The sequence below is a fragment of the Kogia breviceps genome, chromosome 11, assembly GCF_026419965.1.
Source record: "Kogia breviceps isolate mKogBre1 chromosome 11, mKogBre1 haplotype 1, whole genome shotgun sequence".
In the NCBI taxonomy this organism is placed as follows: Eukaryota; Metazoa; Chordata; class Mammalia; order Artiodactyla; family Physeteridae; genus Kogia; species Kogia breviceps.
Window position 1 is genome coordinate 10,159,289 of NC_081320.1, and position 20,995 is coordinate 10,180,283.

General features: G+C 48.1%; 1 protein-coding gene across 2 annotated transcripts in view; it reads left to right on the top strand.

The window, feature by feature from the left end:
• Positions 1 to 768: 768 nt before the first annotated feature.
• Positions 769 to 20,995, top strand: part of LOC131765953 (two pore channel protein 2-like) — a 42,236-nt gene continuing 22,009 nt past the window's right edge. The window contains exons 1-8 of one of the 2 annotated variants that reach the window (XM_067007224.1): positions 769 to 985; positions 8,373 to 8,455; positions 9,441 to 9,555; positions 12,096 to 12,224; positions 16,500 to 16,616; positions 16,951 to 17,069; positions 17,260 to 17,361; positions 18,830 to 18,956. In XM_067007224.1, the coding sequence (XP_066863325.1) occupies positions 911 to 985; positions 8,373 to 8,455; positions 9,441 to 9,555; positions 12,096 to 12,224; positions 16,500 to 16,616; positions 16,951 to 17,069; positions 17,260 to 17,361; positions 18,830 to 18,956 (867 nt within the window). In that variant the 5' untranslated portion in view covers positions 769 to 910. Of the gene's footprint in view, positions 986 to 8,366; positions 8,456 to 9,440; positions 9,556 to 12,095; positions 12,225 to 16,499; positions 16,617 to 16,950; positions 17,070 to 17,259; positions 17,362 to 18,829; positions 18,957 to 20,995 lie in introns of both variants that reach the window. The other variant, XM_067007223.1, reaches the window with a different exon arrangement.

Sequence of the window (20,995 nt, forward strand, 5' to 3'; positions counted from 1 at the left end):
CACAGTACTGGACCTGGACCTTGGCATCCAACAGTACAAAGCACAGGGTTCTAATGAACCCAGAGGGACACCATGCCTCCTGTTCGGTGACCAGGGCCATTCCCCGCCCTGCCTGGCCTCTTCGTCCTCTGGGAGGTGTCAGTGAAGTTCGTTGGTACAGGAGCTGAGGACCACCTGCCCTACAGGCCAAAGCCCATCTAAGAATTGGCTTGCAAGTATTTATTATCATTATTTAAAATTTATGACCAACTTTAATAAAAATCAGGAACGTCCTCATGAAAATCTAGATTTCTGCTTTCTTTCAAAATTTCAGCAACTCTGTAACCCCAAGTTCCTGTCCAGGCTGGGACTGGGAGAAGGGAGGCGGGTTCGCAAGCCCCTCCCCGGAGGCATCTGCCCCAGGGGCCTTCTCTCTGGGTCCACACCCAGCTCTCCAGGGGGTTCTCCTAGGACGGGGAGGAAACCATCATTTACTGGGCACCTGCCAGTGGCAGCCACTAAATATATTAACTCATTTAATTCTCGAAACAACCCTGGGAGGAAGGTCTTGTTCCTATTTTATTGATACAGAAACCCGGGCTCAGTGACACGCCCGGGGCACAAGGCTGGGACCCTTTGCCAGCTTGGCCTCTAAACCCCTGCGCCTCGGGCCCCCGGGATCCGCGTCCCGCCCCCGCCCCCGGCTGGACCAAGTCCCCGCCCCCGGCTCCAGCAAGAGCCCGGAGGCCGGGCGGGAAGGGCCCAGAGCCGGGGACCCGCCGCGCCCGCCCCCAGTCCTCCGCCCGCGGGGCCCCGCCGCGGTCACGTGAAGGGCCGAGCGGAGCGCGCCGAGCCCGGGCCTGCTGCCGCCCGAGGGCAGAGTCCGCTGCCCGCGGCCCCGACGCTCCCCCATCCCCGCGCCGCCGCCGCGATGCCCGGGGCCCACCGAGCCGCTGGGGTGCATCGCCCACACCCGTCGTCCCCGGAGGAGCCGCCCGCCCCGGAGGTAAGGGCGCCTCGAGGGCTGGTGGCCGCGCGCCGACGGCAGAGTCCTCCGGCTCCGCGCCCGCCGTCCCCGGGACTCCCGGGTGGAGAGCGACCCCGGGCCCAGCCAGCGCCGGCTGGGGGGAACGAGGGCCCCGGGGCGGGGATGCGGGTGCGGAGCCGCTCCTCCTCCGGGCTTCCTCGGTCCTCTGGGTCCCCCGGGTCCTCTGGGCGCTCCGGGTGCGGGAAGCGCACCGCCGCTGGAGCGCCGAGGCGCCCCGACCCAGGCCGCAACCCCGCACGTTAGGGTCGTTAAGGGAGCTGTCTAGCCTGCACCCAGAGGCCCGCCCGGAGCCGCCTCCCCCGGACGGGGGCCAAGCTGGAATCGGGGCCCGGGCTGCGTGTTGGGGGTCCTGTCTCCGTGTGGCGCGCCCCCGGGTCTGGGTGGCCCGTGCCCGCCGCACGGCGCTCCATGGCGGCAGGAAAACAAGCGAGGGTCCCGCTGCAGGGAAACGCCCGGGAAGAAGGCTGCAGGATGTGGCGCTGGGAGTGCTGATGCAGCCCTGGCTCTTCCGATCCCTGCGGCCAGGCAGACGCGCTGCACAAGTCGCTCAGCTCTCCTTTCCCTCCAACAGCCTGAGCTTTGGAAGACTTGGGGCTTTCAAGAGTCCTTCTTGGGTTGTTCCCTTTCGTTGGATAAGAACTCACGGAGTGGAGAGGGAGGCAAGGCTCCAATGGAAAGAGCCTCGGCTCTGATTCAGGAAATTTTAGCTGTGAATTGCAAGACGCTGAAAGCCTCTGGTTTCCCCCTCTGTAAAGTGGCGATGATAAATCACTCCCGTCTCGGAGGAGTCTCGAAGACCGTGTCCCTCAGGCCCAGGACACGGTGCCTGGCACACGTAGGCCTTTCATGTGTGCTGCATTTCCTTTGGTTGTGCCAGTGTGTGGGAGCTGAAGGGTGTTTTAGCTCTGTCTTCCTCTCCTTGCGTGGCTCCTTCAGCTCTGGGCTGCTGTGCCAGTATGGCCCCTGCAGCCTGCTCAAGACGGTCCACAGGGCAGGTGGGGTGTGTGTAAAAGCCCTGCCCCGCTCATTGCTCCCTGGCCTGCTGGCATCCCAAAGGGACTTGGCCACTTCCAACAGGTGGATTCTGCCATGTCCCTGCCCCTTAAGGGAACGAGCAGGGCAGAGCAGTTCAAGGAGAGGAGGGAAAGGATTCTTGGTCCCCAGCTCTGACCCAACCCTCCTCATTCTGCAAAAATGATGGAGCTGACGGTGATCCCCCATCTTCTATGGCAAGAAAATCTTTTTAGCTTGAGACTGTCCATCTCTCTCTCTGTGTGTACTTAATGTTTCTTTCTCAAAATAAGAGAAGAATGTAAAAAACGAATAATTTGAGACCTCAAGAAATGCAAGGTCTGAAAACAGCCCAGAGTCCTGGCTGAGTCCCGTGTGAGGCGTTGGCTTAACGCATGCCTGCAAGGGCCAGCTGTTTATGTCTCAGTATCTTTCAAAGACCTCCCCCAGGGGAGCAGGCATAACAGGTGAGGAGCCTGGTACCAACAGCAGTTCTCAGCAGAACAGTGATAATTGAGTCGTTAAACTGAAGCTCTGACCTCGGACACTGGGTAGCCAGTATGACCTGGTTAACATTTTTTTTTTTTTTTAACATTTTTAAAAGTTAGTTTGGGGTCACTTCATAAGAAACTGCCTAGTCACCTGAAATGCATTTCCACCCTCTCCTTTCAAGCAGTTTTTTTAGAACCTTTCCTGCCTGGAGTTTCTTTGGCTGTTACTAAGATGGCCACCCATTCTGGTACTTTGACCACCACTTCCAGCTTTGAAAAAGAAATAATCCAATGCTAGTGATTCTCAGCCTCACTGTTGGTCAGAAGTACCTGCTTTTAGAAGTGTAGCTACCCTGAGATTCTGATTTAATTGGTCTGGGTGTGGACCAGGCAACGGCAATTTTAAAGCTACCAACGATTGAAAGTGCAGCCAAGGCTGAGAGCCAGTGTCCTGTGCTGTTTCTTTGTGACTGTAAGTGATCACCTCTTGATACTTCCTGTGCTTCTTTCTGAATGTTCTTATTCTTAAGCCTGTTCATCCAACTCTTAGATCACCCTGTTTTGGGGCTCTTGGGACTGTGTGATGCACATGGCCAGGGTGTGTGAGTGCAGCTGTTCCAGACCATCTAGCCCTAGATGACCATAGAGACCAGCTAAGTTGGCCCGGGCCAGAATGACTTCCCGGCTGACCCGCAGAATTGGGGAAAATAATAAGCGTTTGCTCAGGAGACTGAGAATCAGGGTGCGTTGCAAAAACTCACTGCAATACAACCCAACATGGCCAGATGTTACGATCTTTTGAAGAGAAACCAGAAGTTCACATTTTTGTGTCTGCTCCAGTGTTTTTAAAAATTTGACTCAGTAGCCAGCATCCAGAAAGCGCTCTCTGGGCCAAAGAAAACACACGTTCAGGCTGCCCTTGGCCCGGAGGTTGTCGCTTGCTGCACAGAGGGACATGAGGTGTTTACACCCACACCGAGCGGTGCGCTATTTTCTCACCCTTCCTGCCTTGGCTGCCCTGCCCAGCTTACAGCCATTTCTTTGTTATGGAATGCTCACCGTATACTTCACAAGCTTCCCTTGGCCGTCTTCCCATATGGAAATGGAAGCTGCTGGTATGGGCAGCCCTCGTGGAGAGAGTGAAATTTGAGATGGGTCCCCGTGAAGGGAAATGGAAAGGATGTTCTTGGTTTTAAGCGAGCAAGGGATCAGGCGTGGGAGTGGGACAGTCAGTCCACCAATTTGGGCCAGAGAAGGGGGTTCCTGCAGGGAAAGTGAGGGATCCAAGACAGAGGGGAGATTGTGAGGCCCCTAAGTGCTAAGCCAGGGGGTTGATATCTGATTCCGTGGGCACTCCGGGTAAAGAGAAGTCGCCTGAAACTTTTGAATGGGGATGCATGGGAAAGCAGTGACCTACTGTATTCTGGACATCAGAGTGCCTGTAACCTGTGGGAGGAAAGAAGGGAGGCAGAGACAGACAGACAGGCAGAAGGTATAGTGCTTGTAATGACACAGGGAAAAACCGAGACAGGGAAGAATTTTTTACTTGAAATTTATGGTAACTTCTCTTTACCTTAAGTTATGTTAATTTCCTTCTGTATCTAAGCAAGTCATATTGGCTTTTTTCAAAGCACTTCTATCCACAACTTCAGTTTTGTCAAGGTTCCTGTTGCCTGATTTAAAGGTATCTGGAGCTTACAGCTATTCATTCCTACACTTCCTTGCTGTCCGCCAGGGCTTCTGGAATCCATTTTTCCCTCCCTCTTGTACAGTCTCCTCCCTCTCACCCGGAGGGATCTAAGTTATTCACCTTCCTCAGACTGAAGGCATACAAAGTGGGGAGGGTGGGAGGAGAAAACACAAACATCTTAAATACGTTTTTAAATCTTGGGGAGCAGAAAGGAAATGTCACGGCTCCGAGAAAAGGAGAGAAAGAAAATCAGGAGAAGTCAATTATTGTCAGGGTGCCAAGAAAATACAAAACCTATGAGAAGCAGTAGTAAAATGGCCATATTTAGACCAGTGATGTTTCAATCTTGACGGCACGTTGGAATCACCTGGAAACTTTAACAATTCAATCCTGGGTCCCACCTCCCAGAGATTCTGATGCAGCTGGTCTGGGCAACAGAATCTTTACAAGCAAAACCTCTGAAGGGGATTGTATTCTGCCTTGGAGGTGAGATCTACTGTCCAAGGGGTCAGCAGGGCCTCCCCTAGGGTGGGGCTGCTGTTCTGATGTACGAAGCCACTTATCAGCTGTATCTGGGGAGACGCCTGATATCCGGTCTTGACCATTTTCATGGTGGACATGGGCGGTGGTTCTCATGTAAACTTGAAAAGTGTGTGCAGTTTTGGAACGGCATGTCTAACATAAGCCACATTCTTGGGGTGGATGAAAAAAATTCATTTTATGGGAAGATACAAATGGCCTTAATACAAGTGAGAATGCTCATTTACCATAAGTTTTGCCTGTTGAGAGTACTTCTTCCCAAGCAAAAATGGGTAGGAGACTTAGAAGTTGTGCACAAATGGGATGGAGGGAGGGAGGACAAGAAGAACCAGAAGATAGAGCAGATGAGGTCATAAAGGAGACAGACTGTCAGAAACGTAATAGCTGTTAAGAATGGGAACACTTTGAAACGTTACTGTAAAGGTAAATTAGCTATTAGGAAAGTGTCAGCGTATTTAAACGTGACAGGCATAAGTTCAGCTGGCAAGGGGGCAATTGGATGGGGTGCCATGGTGCTTGTAGATTTCAATGCCGGGAGTCTGGGTGAGGTCTGAGGGAGGTAACCCCCAGGGCCCGGCTGGCTGAGGAATTGCTGGTGAGTATGTTTTTCCTGTTCGTGTTTGTGGACAAACTGTTTTGCTGGGGCTGTTATACTCATCTTTGGGGGTAGATGTTAGTACCATCATATTTTTTGGCTTGTTTTTTTTTGTTTGTTTGTTTTGTTTTCTGGCCGCACCATGTGGATTATGGGATCTTAATTCCCCGACCAGTGATCGAACCCGTGTGCCCTCGGCAGTGAAAGCAGGAGTCCTAACCACTGGACCGCCAGGGAATTCCCTCGTCATCTTTTAAAATTGGGAACGGTAGTGCCTTTGAGACATTTTGCTTTAAATATTCTTTTTTAAAAACCTTGATATCAGAATTCTTTGCTGTCCCAGTATGATCTTTTTGAGGCTTCATGAAACTTTCTTAAAATTAACATGTGTTCATTAAAAAAATTAAAAAAAATCAACTCTTGCTGATGCTAGGCATTTTATACCTAAAATAGATTTCTAAGCATATCCCGGGGAACTCTGGTGTTCCTCAATGTTCAAGATGTTCCATGGAGAAAGAATTGATATTAGATTTTCTACTATATTTCTAAAATATTTTTGTAAATATGTACAAGAAAATGCGTGATAAGTTTTTAACACATTTACATGATGCTTCTTCGGTTTTAATAAACTGCCCTTAAGAATTGCCATACCAGCCCTGAGAATGCACACGAATCAGTAGGTGATGGGTTCTTACAGCAGTTAATTCACCTATGGGATTATTGTTCCACATCAGTTTTTAATCCAAACTGTTATCTTTTTGGGAGGGCAATTTTTAAAGCTTTATTAAGCTATAATTGATATGTACTAAACCACACATTTAAAGTCTATCATTTGATGAGCCTTGCTATATGAGTACACTTGTGATATTAACACAACATTCAAGGTGATGAATGTATCCATCACCCCCAAAAGTTTCTTCATGCCTCATCTCTCTGTCCCCTTCCTCCTCCTCCCAAGTGCCCTATCCCCAGGCAACTGATCTGGTTTCTGGAACTATAGATTGGTTTGCATTTTCTAGAATTTTATATAGATAGGCTCATATAGTAGGTACTCTTTTTGAGGGGGAGGGGTTGGCCTCTTTCACTCAGCACAATTATTTTGAGATTCATCCATTTTGTTATGTTTATCAGTAATTCATTCCTCTTAATTCCTGAGAAATGTTCCCTGGTACAGGTATATCACATTTTGTCTATCCATTCACCTGTTTGTAGAGCATTATGGTCATTTCCAGTATTTGACTATTAAGCTGCTGTGAACATTTATATACCAGTGCAACTTTGGAATGGCGTGTCTAACATAAGCCGCATTCTTGGGCTGGATGTACAAGTCTTTGTGTGGACGTATGCTTTCTTTCTCTTTGGTAAATACTTAGGAGTGGAATGGCTAAGAAAGCACCAAACTGTTTTCCAAAGTAAATGCACTGTTTTCCATCCCTACCAACAAGAGTTTTAGTTGCTCCACAACCTTGTCAACACTTGGTGTGGTCAGTCTCTATTTTTAGCCTTTCCAGTGGATATGTAGTAGTATCTCATTGTGGCTTAAATTTGCTTTTTCCTATGACTAAAGATGTTGCGCATCTTTTCATGTGCTTATTTACTATCCTTATATCTTCTTTGGTGAAATGTCTGTTAAAAGACATAATAACTAATGCTTGTGTTTTTAATACAATAGAACTTATTTTTTTAAGTGTTGCAATATGAAATAAATTTAGGAAACACAGTTCTACTATGTGTACAAATATCTTCTATGTGTGTTTGATATGAAAATTAAATATAAAATTTGGAATCTCTTGACCTCTCCGAATACTTCGTGCATTTTCAAAATTAACTTTCTTGACCAGTAAGAGATTTCCATACCAGTCCAGGCAGGAAGATGTCCTCTATTTTGAGGAGGTAACTCCGGTAATCAGTTGGATAATCAGGTTGCGTTTACTTCTGAAGTACATAAGGAGGTCTAAATAGCTAGTCTGTTTGTATGTATTCTTTATCTAATTTATACAGAAGCAGAAGTGTGAGCCATCACCACTGGGGCTCAGCTGTACAGATCATGGACAAATTAAACTAAATCTCAAGATGCCCCTTTGGTTGATTGGATGTTATCAACCATTTAAAATCATATTAATGTTGGTGAGAAGCAGGAAAACATGTATATTCATGTGCTATTTTGAGGCATATAAAATGCGTGACTTTGGGGTAGACAATTTGGTCCTACCTATCAAAATAGAAAATGACATACCTTCCATCCACAAGTTATACTCTATCCTACAGAAACACTCCTATGGTACAAAAGTATGTGTGTGTAATAAATATATATTAAAATATTCAATATAATTGTGTTCAAAATATATTGAAAAAGGGAAACTACCAAAAGGAAGAGGCATTTGTTAAAAGGAATGGGTTAGATCTCTAAGTATTTTCAAGAAAAAAAAGTCCAGAATATATTGAGTGAAAAAATAAGCTTTGTGTCATATGAAAACAATTTTATTCTTTTAAAATTATGTGTATGTATAGAATGAGGTCATACCTTGAGGAGTTAAGTTCAAAGCTTGTCAAGAAAGGCAATAATTTACTTGTCAAAATTAAATTTGAAAATCCCTCTAACCAACTATCAAGTAGCCTAAATATAATTTTATGTTTATATATATGTGTGTGTGTGTATATATTTGTGTACATAACACTATATATGTATGTATATATATACCATTTAAGTACATCTATATATACTGTTCAGTGCTTTCTTGTTTTCGTTTCCTCCTCTGAGAACCTACATTTAAATTCAGGAAAGTTAAGCATGCCTATGCCTAAGCCCCACTGCAGGACTCTCATTGCTCAGGAAAACATCTGGAGGTGAACATACAGTACCATTAATGCTGGTTCTGTCTGGCGAGAGTGGGGGTCAGGGGAGAGGTGAAGAGGAGTTTCCTTTTATACTCAATTAATACTTATGAACGAAAAAGCAAAGTATCCTTTCCGACTCTGACTGTTGTTCTCCCCTTATTTTCTCCCAATGAGGACCAGGACCTTCTCCTGGCAGCTGCCTATGTTTCCGACGCTCAGTACAACAGAAACGTTCCATTTGATACATCCCCTCAGGCTGTCAGGTAATTAAAGTGTTAAACTATCACCTAGAATCACCTCTCCTTTAGCGCTTCCTATTCTTGAAGTTGAACCCAAACTGAAGGCATTGTTTCCACAAATAGTTTGAGAAGTATATAGGGTATGGCACACAGAGTTGGGTAAATCCTATCCTTTTTTTTTAGTTCTAATGGCATGGTACCTCGCAGGTAGAGAAGCATTCAACAGATATACTAAGAACAGATAAATGAGTAAATAACACCCAGGACAGGAGATAAAGCATCCAAATTAAAACCACGTCATCATCTTTCCCTCCTAGATATAGTTGTCCTCTTAGAGGTGCCTAAACGAAAAGACTTGTCCTTTTCCTTTCTGTTGCCTTTTGACACGACTTACACGTTTGTTCTTTTCATGGGAATTCAGCTTTTTCCTCCCTAACCCCCTAGGGATTGAACTAAAACCAAAGATATGGCTCAGGATAAGAAAAAAAAAAAAATTCTTATCATCAGGACTGAGTGTCAGTGTCTGAAAGGCAGCAATGAATACCTCATGCCTGGATGCTGGGAGACTGTCCCCCTGATGGGAAAAGACCCGTGTGACTGCGAGATCTCTGAGTCCCCCATGCCCTGATAGGCTGATGCACACGAGACATCGTTTAGGCTCTTGTGCCACGTAATAAGAGGTCATTCTAAGGGGGGTTTGTTCTGCATCAGTCCTCTAAAAGTACATCCTAGGGTCACCACCACCCCACGGGGAGGGTGCTAATCCTAGCTCGAGACTGTTAAGAGAATGTGCTTTGAGATATGATAATATCCCTGATTTTTTTCTGATAGCGTATTATAGTGTGCGCTCGATTAAATGGTACCCCTCACTCTCTAGAATTGAAAGGAAAGGTGGCCAGAGAGGGGACTTGGTATTTTACCTCCCACTACTCTTCTTCTGATGGGATTTGGGGGTGCTGTTTAATTCCTGCTCATTGTTTATAACCGTCTTTATTTTTCTCTGCTCCAGACTTTACCATTTCTATAACCACTGGACAGTGCAGGCCGCCACCTACTTCTTCATTTGGGTGGACCTCGCTCTTGCCCTCTTTGAGGAACCGGCCTTGTTCCCGCTCCCTTTCTTGGTAAGCATTCAGCACAGAATGGCTAACCAGACTTTGTCAGAGATGAGTTGGGGGCCCATGCCTCTTCCTGTTTTTTCCCCTCAAATTTCAATAAGTATGGATTTGGTTTTATGTTTCTTGCAAGGAGGGGGTGGAAGAATTCTGCCTACTCGCTGAGCTGATGCTTTCATCAGGAGGCATTGGAAAGGGGGTGGCGGTTTTTGGTCTTCTGTGCCTACAGGGACAAACTGGACAGACAAATGATTTTTTTTTTTAGTGGTACGCGGGCCTCTCACTGTTGTGGCCTCTCCCGTTGCGGAGCACAGGCTCCGGATGCGCAGGCGCAGCGGCCACGGCTCACGGGCCCAGCCGCTCCGTGGCACGTGGGATCTTCCCGGACCGGGACTCGAACCCGTGTCCCCTGCGTCGGCAGGCGGAATCTCAACCGCTGCGCCACCAGGGAAGCCCAATGGTGTTTTAAAAGCGTATTTATTTAATGCCGAGTAGGCAATATCATAATATAGTGTAATATATGACTTGTACTTGCTACATTTCCAGCTCTTTTCATAGTCATAAGTCATTATTTATAGGTGCTTTTAAGTAATACATCAAATTACCCAGCTACTCCAGATGAGGCTAAGTAATAAATTGATGACCTGCTCACGTTAATTCTTGACTCGACACGGCTCTTGCCTCTCAGAGTAGTTGTGTCAGAGACTGTATGACTTGCAGAGCCTAAAATATTACTGTCTGGTCCTTTGACAGATAGAGTTCCTCGACCTCTTGCCTTAAAGAACAGCCTTTTATTATCTCCCATGATTCTGCGGGTGACTGGGCTCAGCCGGGCAGAGTTTCCTGTTGGCTAGGGTGGTAGATCTCTGGCTGGCAGCTGGGAGCTCACCTGGCTGGAGCTGTGGACCAGAGTACCCCTGTTCCCCTCCACACGGCCTGGGCTTCTCCCAAGGGGTGCGTGGGGTCCAAGAAGGAGCGTCCCGGGGAGCGAGCACCGTCCACCTCCTCACACACCACACTCGCTGATGTCCCAAAGCCAAAGCCAAAGCCCATCACATGCCCAAGCCCTGAGTCAACAGGGGAGGATGCTGCATAAGGGGGGCGAAAACCAGAAGCGTGGCTCTTAGGGGGCTCAAAGTTGGCTGTCTTCCACAACGGTCTTCCGTTGGATGAGGATGTCCCGATTAATGAAATCTCTGGGTAGAAAACTTTTAGCCCAGTGACTTTCGAAACAAACACCAAGTCTGAAGAAGCAGAGCTGTGCATTCACGAACCTGGACAGGGTCGTCCCCCCCCTCCCCTGCCCTCCCCGTGGCACCGGCCGAGGTGAGAGGTCCACAGGGTCTCTTCTCAGCCCATTGCCTCCCTCTTGAGTCCCCACCTTTCTGTTTGTTATTGGTCACATGCAGCGTGGGCTTGGCCGCCTGAGTTCCAGAGTGTTCCTTCAGCCAGTGTTTGTACGTCAAGCCTCTAAAATCCAGTGTGTTATGGGGGGGAGCTTTGGCCAGATTCAGCGTTACCAAGAAAATCTTATCTTGAGCAAGGGTGTCCTGGGATTGCCCCAGGCCCTTTTGCAAGCCTGGCCTCGACTGTGAGTCTTTATAGCCCCTGAAAGGTGAACAGGCTGAGAGGTAGAAAGTTTGAAGGGGCTGCAGCCCATATCGGAGCCCAGGCCTCATGAGGGCTGGGGTGGGGGTGGGGTAATTGTGCCACCTGCTGCTTTCGGCGCCCAGCCCCAGCCCCTTCCTCCTGTCCCTTAGAGAGTTCATTCCCTCCACCCTGACCCCAGACCTTTCCATCTTCCTAGCCTGAGCCAAACCGTCCCTTTTCCCATCTTGTCCTACTTTGCCATCCTCCTGTCACCATGAATGGAGGAAAGTGCCCTTGTTCGGGAGGATATACTGTCTCCGGGCAATTGCAGGCAAAGCATGGGCCGCACGCACAGCCTGCCGATATAGCTTCCTGCGGGGAGTTTGGAATTGATGCCCTGGAGCCCACGGAGGAGATGGTCAGGACTTCGCAGTGGGCCCAGGGACCTCCGTTCTCTCCTCTAACCAACCAGATACAGGCAGTGGCACAGCAGTGGCGGCGATGTCTAAGGAATGACCTGACATTTCGAAACACATCTTCGGAGCGTCATCATTAGAGAAACTGAACTTCTAGGTGTATATTCTGAGTATGAATGTGGGGAATTTGAGAACCTAGTGGATGCCCCTGCTTCTGGCATCCCTGACCCCCCCCCACCACCATAATCTGAGGAAATGCCTTCCAGGTGTCCTCAGCCTGCTGATTCAGCCCCCCGCCCCAAGGAAGCCCTGCCAGCTGGGTCATGGGATTTGTGGTTCATGGGCAGGTTTCCTCTTAAGAAAACGGAACCATGCCAACCAGCAAGGAATTTTGCTGCAACTTTCAGTAAAATTAAGGGACATTGCTAATTCTCACCGGGTGGTGTCAGGGGGGTTGGGGGTCGGGGGTCGGCGTGGTAAGAGAGAATTAAGCCATGCCTCTGAGTGGCAGGGCACTGGCTCCCTCTCTCTCTTCTGTCACAGGCTACCTCGATAGCAGAAGTACTCTGTCTGACTGCATTCTTTGGGAGACTTGTACACTTTGCGAAAGTCACTCCTCAGATGGTTTTCTGGAAGGATATGAAAAACATCTGCATCATGGTAACCATAGTGGTGAGTGTTCATGACAGTGCCTTTGAGAGTTTGTGGTCAAAGGTAGAAACTATGGGGCTTCCCTGGCGGTGCAGTGGTTGAGAGTCCGCCTGCCGATGCAGGGGACACGGGTTCGTGCCCCGGTCCGGGAGGATCCCACGTGCCGCGGAGCGGCTGGGCCCGTGAGCCATGGCCGCTGAGCCTGCACGTCCGGAGCCTGTGCTCCACAACGGGAGAGGCCACAGCGGTGAGAGGCCTGCCAAAAAAAAAAAAAACAAAAAAAAGGTAGAAACTATGAAGAGAAAACTATGAAGAAAAACTCAGTAGGTTTGGGTTGGTTTAAAAATAATGACAGGGCTTCCCTGGAGGTGCAGTGGTTAAGAATCCACCTGCCAATGCAGGGGACACAGGTTTGGTCTGGGAAGATCCCACATGCCGTGGAGCAACTAAGCCCGCGAGCCACAACTACTGAAGCCCGTGTGCCTAGAGCCTGTGTTCTGCAACAAGAGAAGCCACCGCAGTCGCAACAAAGAGTAGCCCCTGCTCACCGCAACTAGAGAAAGCTCGTGCACAGCAACAAAGACCCAACACGGCCCAAAATAAATAAATTAAATAAATAAATCTTTAAAAAAAAGAAATAAAGACAATGTTTGTACAGCAAACACCATCAGCACAACTGCCAGCAGATCACAATGACTGAAGCACAAATTGGGCAAAATATGACAGTGTGACTATTTAACACATCAAGAGCACTTCCAAATTAAGGAAAAAAGAGACAGAAACTGCACTAAAAACTGTGCTCAAAATCGGTGAAAGCACCTCATAAAAGAAGAAATAAATAATAGCAGATATGAAAAAATGTTTAACTTTAAGAACTACATATGAAGGCAGCAATAAAATACCATGTGTTTACCTAGAAAACAATGTTAGCAAGATTGAAAACAGAACCCGTCACACTCTACTCGAGGGAGGAATAAGCTGTCTTTCTGGAAGGCTGGTTGGCAGTTCTTTTCGAAAAGCCTTAGGTGTGCATGTGCTTGCTCCCAGATTTCCAATCCTGGGACTTGGTCTTTAGGAGAAAAGGATGTGTTCAAAGCTTTAGCCACAAGATTGGTCATGGCTGAGTTGCTCATAGTATTGAAAAATTGGCAACAACTGGATTTCCTGACAATAGGAAATAAATAAAACATGGTACATCCACATCTGTTAAAATGACCTTAAATGCACTTACATGTCTGTTCTCAAGGAGAGATGCTTATGGTCCATTAAGCCAAAAGAGCAGGTTACAATACAGTTGGAGCACATCTTTGTTAAAAGAAAAGAGGAAGGAGTGTTAGAGATCCATAGAAAAATCTGGAAGGACATATGCGAAGACGTTATGCCAAGTGAGGCAGGGTAATGTGCTCTGAAATGCTGCTGTGATGAGAGAGAGGCCCGGGCAGTGATTAGCTGAGGGTACTTTATAATTAGCATCTCAGCACAGCAGGCAGCCTGCCCGAACCACAGTTCTTCCCAGTTAAGCCCCCTCAGAGCCCTTGTCTCTGCTCTTTCTACTTGATGTTCTTTCCCTGGAGGGCCATCCCTTCCCAGAGCTTCCACGAACAGTTGGTGGGTAGGGGTTCCCCAGGCTGTAGCTGATACTGGTTTCCCCTCTGAGTTTCTTCACTCTGTGGCCACCTACTTATTGTTTCCCCATCAGTGTTTCAACTCAAAGGGACCAAACCCACCCTTTTCATCCCACGACTCCCACAGCTGTTTTTCTTTGGTCTGTGGTGCTTTATCTCCCACCGCTCACTCCAAGTCCTCCTTGTCAAGATTCTCTCATCCCCGTCCTCCCCAAACCCCCTCGGGATGCCTCTTGCACCGTTTCCCCGCCTCCCCGCTGGGACCATTGCCGCGGTCTGGTGCGGCTGCGCCTTCTCTCTCTGCTACACGCCATTCTGTTCCCACTGTGTGGTCCGGAGCCCCGTCTCCCCTTTCAGGAACTGCCATACTCACCTCAACCTCAGATCCCTGATACATGCATTCGAGACGCCGCTGCTGGGTTAATTCTCAGAAGCACACCTCAGATCACGACCCTCCCTTGCTCAGAAAAACTCTGTGAGTCCCACAGACTGTTGAGCCCTCCGACCCACCCATCCTGCAAACGTGCCTCACGCGATCCCCTCCGCTCCAGCCTCCGGAGCCGCCTGCCACCCCACATGCTTTTCCTCCGTGGGCAGTGTCTCTTGGGCCTAGAATGCCCGCTGTCTTTTCTCGCCCTTTCTCTATTTTTTTCGACTTCCCTTCACACGTCTGCTGGACGCCCAGAATACACAGAGTCTCTGTCTGGTCTTATTTTTTTTAGAAATATCTTCACTTACTATTATTAAAAAACGGATGCAAGAACACTCAATCTGGGATGAGGCCTGTGACCACAGCTTTGGGTTCAGTCCAGAAAACAGTGTTACCTGACACAGGAAGGTGGAGGATGAGATGGGTGGGAAAACTGTAAAAAAAAAAAAAAAAAAAAAGTGCGGGGAGAGTTTATTTTTGGAAGAAAGAGAAATCCAAACAATACAGAGTATATAAAATAGAAAAAGGCACCCCTGCTCTTCTTCCGGGAGAGCGGGTACCTCTTTTGTGGCCCTTTTTGCTACATGGCCCCCTCCTAGGACAGGGTCGGAGGTCCCTCCTCATCTCCTAAGAGGCCCAGCGTGCAGCCTAGAATATGATGGGCTCACACGTGCTTTTCAAGCCCGAGTCCTGAGTCCGGTCAGCATGCTCCCTGCTTCAGATCGTTCAGCGGCTTCCCATATCCCATCAGAAAGAAGCCCAAGTCCTCGTCGTGGCTAAAGCTCTGCATCCCTCCCCACCCCCATGTCTCCCTCCTCCCAGTGCTGCTTGGTTGAGCCTCCCCGTACGCCCTCAGCCCCTTGCCTCACCTTGGTGTTCTCCAGAGCAGGTCCCGCCACTTGCCAAAGAGCACACTTAATATCAGCGCTACTCTTTCCTGCTGGAGGACGCACCCCTCGAGGGCAGGCACTCTCTAGCTAGCCCTTGGCTCTCTCTCTGGAGCTAGAACAATACCCTGCACGTAAGAGGCGCTCCGTAAAGGTGTATGGAGTGAACTGGATGAGGAGACACGGTTGCCCTGTCCAGATCTGTCCTGCATCTGTTACCGGGGCGGGGGTGTGTGTGTGTCTCACTCCTTTGCCTCCATCACCCTTATTTGAAAGACTTTCTGGATTCCCCAGGCCCTGGGAATAAGACTTAGCTTTTTAGCCTGGCCCTCAAAGCCACCTGCCCTCGGTCTGGGGTCTGGTCACTTCCTGCTCTCCTCTGCCCCCATCCCCAGGGCCCTCTGCTTCCCGAGGGTCCCTTTACTGTCTGCCTGCCACGGCTCTTGACTTCTGTGAGTCTTACCCTTTTAAAGTTTTTTCTTTGCTTTACAGCAAAGAAAGTCCCTGATTACATCAGGGACTGCCTTCTCCGGGAAGCCTCCTCAGGTACCATAACCCTTGGTGATCTGTCCATCTGTGCTGCCCTGGGACTGTCACCCTGGTTCCCTCCAGTGGGTACGCAGTGCAGCAGCCAGCGCCAGGGTCTTTCTGCATCTCTGTCCTTTCTCTCCCCTGCGTTGGCTCTCTCTCTATCCTCTATGCCTTGCCACCAAAGGGACTGAGCTAACACTTTGGATGACCGTAGATTATTCTTTTTTAACTTATATTTTTCTAAACTGCACTGGGTCCTCTTCTTTTGCCTGTCCTCAGGATCACAAACCGACCTTAATAAGGAATGATAACAATTGTCTGTAGTCTAGATCTTTCCACCCCATTGCTAGGCTAGAAAACCCATCTCATATGCAGAATTGAGGAGACGTTAAAGTCAAGTACGATATAGTGTGGGTGCATGTAGGGAACCATGCGTGGGTAACTGCTGGGGCTCTGACGCCAGACTACCTGGGTTCCGGTCCCAGGTCTGCCCCCTGTATTGGCTGTGTGACCGGGGCCACGTGCTCTCCCTCACTGTGCCTCAAGCATTTCCATCCAGGAACGGTGCCCACTTTAGGGGTGTGGTGAGATAAACGGAATAATCTATGGAAAGCTTATTAGCGGACATGGCACATAGTAAAGTCTCAAACGACAGCTGCTATTAATTAATGTTCTATTATGAAACCAGATTCTGCTGTTTATGAAACGCGCCTTTTTCCATGACCTATTGTGACCCTCCTTCTGGGTCAGTGAACATGCATCCACATGGTCACGTCCTCTGTCCTCCGGCAGTGCCAACACCTCTGTCCCGTGTCTCTCACAGCTGACCTTGATTGATCTGATTACCTATGGGTCCCTGGAGGCTGTGAACATCCACGGAGTTCGATGGTCAAGGGCCTTGAGGCCAGTCTTCCTCATTAATTTCCCTGAAAGTCGTCAGGTAAGGATATGATTTAGGATACAAAAGGGCGTGTTTTTTTTAAACTTATTTTTTACTGAAGTATGGTGGAATCGCAATGTTGTGTTAATTACTGCTGTACAGCAAAGCGACTCAGTTATACATATATATGTATATATATATATATTCTTTTTCATATTCTTTTCCATTATGGTTTATCCCAGGGTATTGAATATAGTTCCCTGTGCTATACAGTAGGACCTTGTGGTTTATCCATTCTCGATATACCAGTTTGCTAAGGGCGGGGGTGTGGTTTTTGTTTTTTGCAGAAAATTAGCTGGTTGCCTGTAAACGAAATGAAATGTTGTCTTCACAGATCCGAAGGGCTTTTCGAAGCATCCGGAACACTCTGCCTGATATCCTCTACGTCTTCCTCTTGTTCATCTTCAGCGTGTTGATGTTCTCCCTCATGGCCTTGAAGCTTTTCGGGGATAGGTGAGCGGGCTGCTCTGGAAGTTTCTGCCAGAGAATGCTCCCACGTTTGAGTCCAGCCCGTTCGTGGCAGAATCGGTCACTCGTTCAGGCACTCCAGGAGGGTTCTCGAAAGGGGAAAAGTGTGTCGGAAACCGCAGCTTCATTTATGTCTGTGGGTGTTTGTCACTCCGTGTTGCTGGTTCCTTTTTAGGGGTCTCAAAACAGTGGATGGATCACCCTACTTCACCAACATCCTGGACATATCGTTTGAGCTCTACGTGCTGGTCACCACCGCCAACAGCCCCGATGTCATGTACGTGAGTCCCCAATTCATGTTCACAGACATCTGTTGCCGTAACAGAATTCACTTTCTTAAAAGCAGCTGTAAGAAAAAAAAAAAGTGATTTTCTGTTTATTCATATTCATTGTAAAATGTTTGTATACTATTTTTTTTCTTTTCTTTTTTTTTTTTGGCCACACGGTGCAGCATGCAGGATCTTAGTTCCCTGACCAGGGATCGAACCTGCGCCCCCTGCAGTGGAAGCACGGAGTCTTAACCACTGGACCGCCAGGGAAGTCCCTTGTAAAGTTTTTGAAGAGTGCAAAGTGTTGGCACTAACGATAGCCTACCCACTCTATTGAAAACTAAATTTGGATGAATGTTTTAAAAAATGAAAGCAACAGGAGACATCTCTGGAGATACAATTTAAATATTTGAGCCCACTTTCTATTCTGGAATCTTCTTTGAGTCTTGAGTTGAAACGCCTAAGCCATTTTTGTAAAGGAATCATGGCTTGTTCTCCTAAGCATTGAGGTGGTTTTCTGGCTAAATGAAACAGGAAAGAAAATTCTCCACGCATGTGGACATTATTTAGGAGAAAAACATTACTTTTTTTTTTTTTCCCCCTAATGTCCTGTATATTATGGATTTGCCTTGTTCATGGAGGTAAGATTATTTACCAGTGCTACCCTGAGTAGATAGCTCTTGGGGTTTTAGGGTGTAGATAGAGTTCTAACTGCAAACGTCAACCCCATCTCCTCCCATACTGCAGTGCGGGAGAGGGGTGGGCTTTCTGTTGTCTAGTTGTGTGTGGGATCATCACATCAACTTGATTTGGGTTCCTGCTCTTTCTTGGGCCCGGCTCTGGCAAAAAGTGAGCAAGGTGAAGTTCCTGGCCCTCCTTGTGTTTTCTTGGATCTTTCCCTCAAACCTTAGGCTGCCCCCCTCAACATCCCCTCCTGCACAAAAAAATCCAGTTTCCATTAAAGGTGGCGTGAGCACACATCCCGATTTATGCCTTTTGTCCCGGCACCATTATTAATGGTACGCCTTTCATTCTCATTGTCCCAATGTGGACAGAAAATTTTCTGCTCCCCAGAAAGGCAGTCTGGGGTCCCTGAAGAGCCTTGAGTATAACTCCAAGCCATAGTTCAGATTCTTTTTTGTAATTCTGGGCAAGTGGCTCTCCTTCTGGGCTTTGATTTTCTCATTGTGAAGGAAGGGATGGAGGGATCTCCAGGGTCCTGCCTGCTTTGAAAGTTGGCACCTCTCTAAGGCAGTAAGGATTTCAGAAGGCAGTCTGGAGTGAGCTCTTTAGCGCTGATGATGGTTATGGCTTTGAGGCCCCATAGCACAGCCTGGGGGAGAGTTAGAGTGACAGAACGTTTTCCTGTGCCTCGAGCATGCGGATTGTCCACGTGGGATGTCACCTAAGGTCAGCCTTCTATGCACTGTGGACCCAGGGCGCGGGAAACCATGAAAGATAATTATTTCCTTCTAGGATGCCTGCCTATGAGTTCAATTGGTGGTATTCTCTGTACTTTATAACCTATATCATCATCAACACCTACATCTTCATGTCCGTCTTTCTGGCCGTTGTCTACAACAATTATAGGAAGCACTTAAAGGTAACATGCATGATCCGGGGGTCAGGGTGCCTGGCTGGGGACAGTAGCAGGGAGGCTGGCAAATGCATTTGCTAAATATTTGAATGTGTCCATTTACCTTTTGCTTTGGTGAATCTGAAGGCTCGTTTGGTGCCTTGCTGTCCTCTGCTGGGCCAGGAGGTTCTTTGCCAGTCTGCAGTGGGTCTGACGGTGTGTCCCAGCCTCACGTGCAGGAGGAGGTCCTGGCTTTGCTCCTCACTTTTTTTTTTTCTTTCAATTTTTACTGGAGTATAGTTGATTTACAACATTGTGTTACTTTCTGCTGTACAGCAAACTGAATCAGTTATACATATACATATATCCGCTCTTTTTTAGATTCTTTTCCCTTGTAGGTTATTATAGAGTATTGAGTAGAGTTCCCTGTGCTCTACAGTAGGTCCTTATTAGTTATCTATTTTATATATAGTAGTGTGTATATGTCCATCCCAATCTCCCAGTTTATCCCTTTCCCCCTTCCCCCCACTAACCATAAGATTATTTTCTACATCTGTAACTTTATTTCTGTTTTATAAATAAGTTCATTTGTACCATTTTTTAACATTCCACGTATAAGTGATATCATACAATATTTGTCCTGCTCTGTCTGACTTAACTTCACTCAGTAGGACAATCTCTAGGTCCATCCATGTTGCTGCAAATGGCATTATTTAGTTCTTTTTTATGGCCGAGTAACATTCCATTGTATATATGGACCACATCTTCTTTATCCATTCCTCCTCACTTTTAATGCATCAAATAGTTCATGGCTCCTGGAAATATTTTATTTTATTTTATTTATTTTTTTTTTTTGCAGTACGCGGGCCTCTCACTGCTGTGGCCTCTCCCGTTGCGGAGCACAGGCTCCGGACACGCAGGCTCAGCGGCCATGGCTCACGGGCCCAGCCGCTCCGCGGCATGTGGGATCCTCCCGGACCGGGGCACGAACCCGCATCCCCTGCATCGGCAGGCAGACTCTCAACCACTGCGCCACCAGGGAAGCCCCTGGAAATATTTTATGTATCATTGAGGTTGGGGATATTCTCCAAGCTCCTTTCCCCACCTGTAACAGAAGCCAAAATACCTTAAAGCCAATAGTTCCTGCCCTGGTGCCTTCTTGTCTGATTGATGTCTGGAGAATTCCTGGAGGTGTTGCATGGGCAGAGGCTTCTGAGCGCTTGGGGCACAGAGTGTTTTATTTCTGGAATCTGCAAGGAGACCTGGGTCATCTCACCTGTGGGCCCCACTGTCACCCACCTGAGCACGTGTCTCATTGGCTGTTTTCTAGGACTGTAGAACTAATTGCACAGAGCAACATTTCATCCAAGGGTCATTTTCTTTAAGGGAAGACATAGCCTTTTTTATTAGATCCTTTTGGTTCCGTTATGAATTTTTCTTTGCTTAGGGATGTTCCCACCAGGGGGCAAGTAGAAAGTCGGGGAGAGCTTAAATGTTCGCAGCTAAGGAGAAGCAGGTTGTGGGCTGAGTCTGAGGTTCGGCCAACCTCCCTTTGAAGGTGTCTGGCCTGTCCAGGCTCTGAGAAGTCTGTGCATTGTGGGCACCTCCGCTGCTCCCGACCCCAAGGCCAGGCCTCCCAGTGACCCTCCCAGAGGGTCTGGTGCGCTGGACACAACCGTGGCTCCCCCTCCCCCAAGAAGTGTTTCTTTTAGTTAAAACTTCTCGAAAATTAATCTTCTGCCACATGGATCAGTCAGCAAGCGTATCTTAAATGTGTTTTTTGTGCCCAGCACCAAAGTTCTGAGGAGCCAAAGGCGATGAAGACACAGCTGTACCATTAAGAATGTAAGGTTTGGGCTTCTCTGGAGGCACAGTGGTGGAGAGTCCGCCTGCCGATGCGGCGGACGCGGGTTCGTGCCCCGGTCCGGGAGGATCCCACGTGCCGCAGAGCGGCTGGGCCCGTGAGCCATGGCCGCTGAGCCTGTGCGTCCGGAGCCTGTGCTCCGCAACGGGAGAGGCCACAACAGTGAGAGGCCCGTGTACCACACACACACAAAAAAAAGAAT